The 882-nt window shown below is 32.8% G+C and overlaps 1 protein-coding gene across 1 annotated transcript in view; it reads right to left on the bottom strand.

Annotated features, from left to right (window-relative positions):
* Positions 1-198, bottom strand: part of LOC106880765 (uncharacterized) — a 5,270-nt gene extending 5,072 nt beyond the window's left edge. The window contains exon 1 of the mRNA XM_014930862.2: positions 124-198. Coding sequence (XP_014786348.2) covers positions 124-180 — 57 coding nt within the window. The 5' untranslated portion in view covers positions 181-198. The remainder of the gene's footprint in view (positions 1-123) is intronic.
* Positions 199-882: the final 684 nt, after the last annotated feature.

Here is an 882-nt window from a genome sequence, read left to right as displayed (position 1 = left end):
ATATATATATATATATATATATACATATATACATACACACACGCACACACACATATATATTTGTATATACCCACACGCTCTTATCGGTGCATTTTTCATGATGAGCTTCAAAATGACACCTACCTTGTATTCATAGTCTATAATTGTACTAGGTGATGTTGGCTCTTCTCCTGAATGCATCTGAAACGAGATGAAATAATTCTATATATATATTCGAATATCTTTTTCAACACAATTTTGCACATTACGATATTGATCCTCTTCTCAACTCCACCATCATATATCTACACTGTATCCTACTAAACGATATGCACCAATACTATGACGTATAAAATTTTTTCGTCGATTACTTTGTAAAGAAGTGTATGAGACACAATCCTTTACTGGGCTTCTAAAGATTGGTGGGAAGGAAGGAGAAAGGAAACGCCTGACCTGTCTATATATCCTTACAATAGTGTGTACTCCGTCAATGCTAAACTAATCTAAGGATCAAGCAGTGATGTTAAACCGGATGAGATTTTACATACAAGCAGAGATTGAGAGAAAGGGAGATGTATGGATAGACAGAAATAATAATAGTAATAATAATAATAATAATAATAATAATAACAATAATAATAATAATAATAATCTTTTTAGTATAGGGACAAGGCGTGAAATTTTGGGTGAGGATGGTGCTTGACAATGATAGCGATTTCGGTGCTCATCTGAAACGATGAAAGACAAAATTTAGCTCGGTGGAATTTTCAACTCAGAACGTAATTCCGATAAGCATTTTGTCCAAAACGGTAACGATTCTGCCAGTTCTAACCATTATTAATCGTACGATATGAAAACTAATATTACAAGGAGAAAGCATTAAAATTGGATTCAAAATCAAAC

The sequence above is a fragment of the Octopus bimaculoides genome, chromosome 15 (genome assembly GCF_001194135.2).
Source record: "Octopus bimaculoides isolate UCB-OBI-ISO-001 chromosome 15, ASM119413v2, whole genome shotgun sequence".
NCBI lineage: Eukaryota > Metazoa > Mollusca > Cephalopoda > Octopoda > Octopodidae > Octopus > Octopus bimaculoides.
The sequence above is the reverse complement of the archived record's forward strand: the minus strand, read 5'-3'. Positions and strand labels throughout refer to the sequence as shown.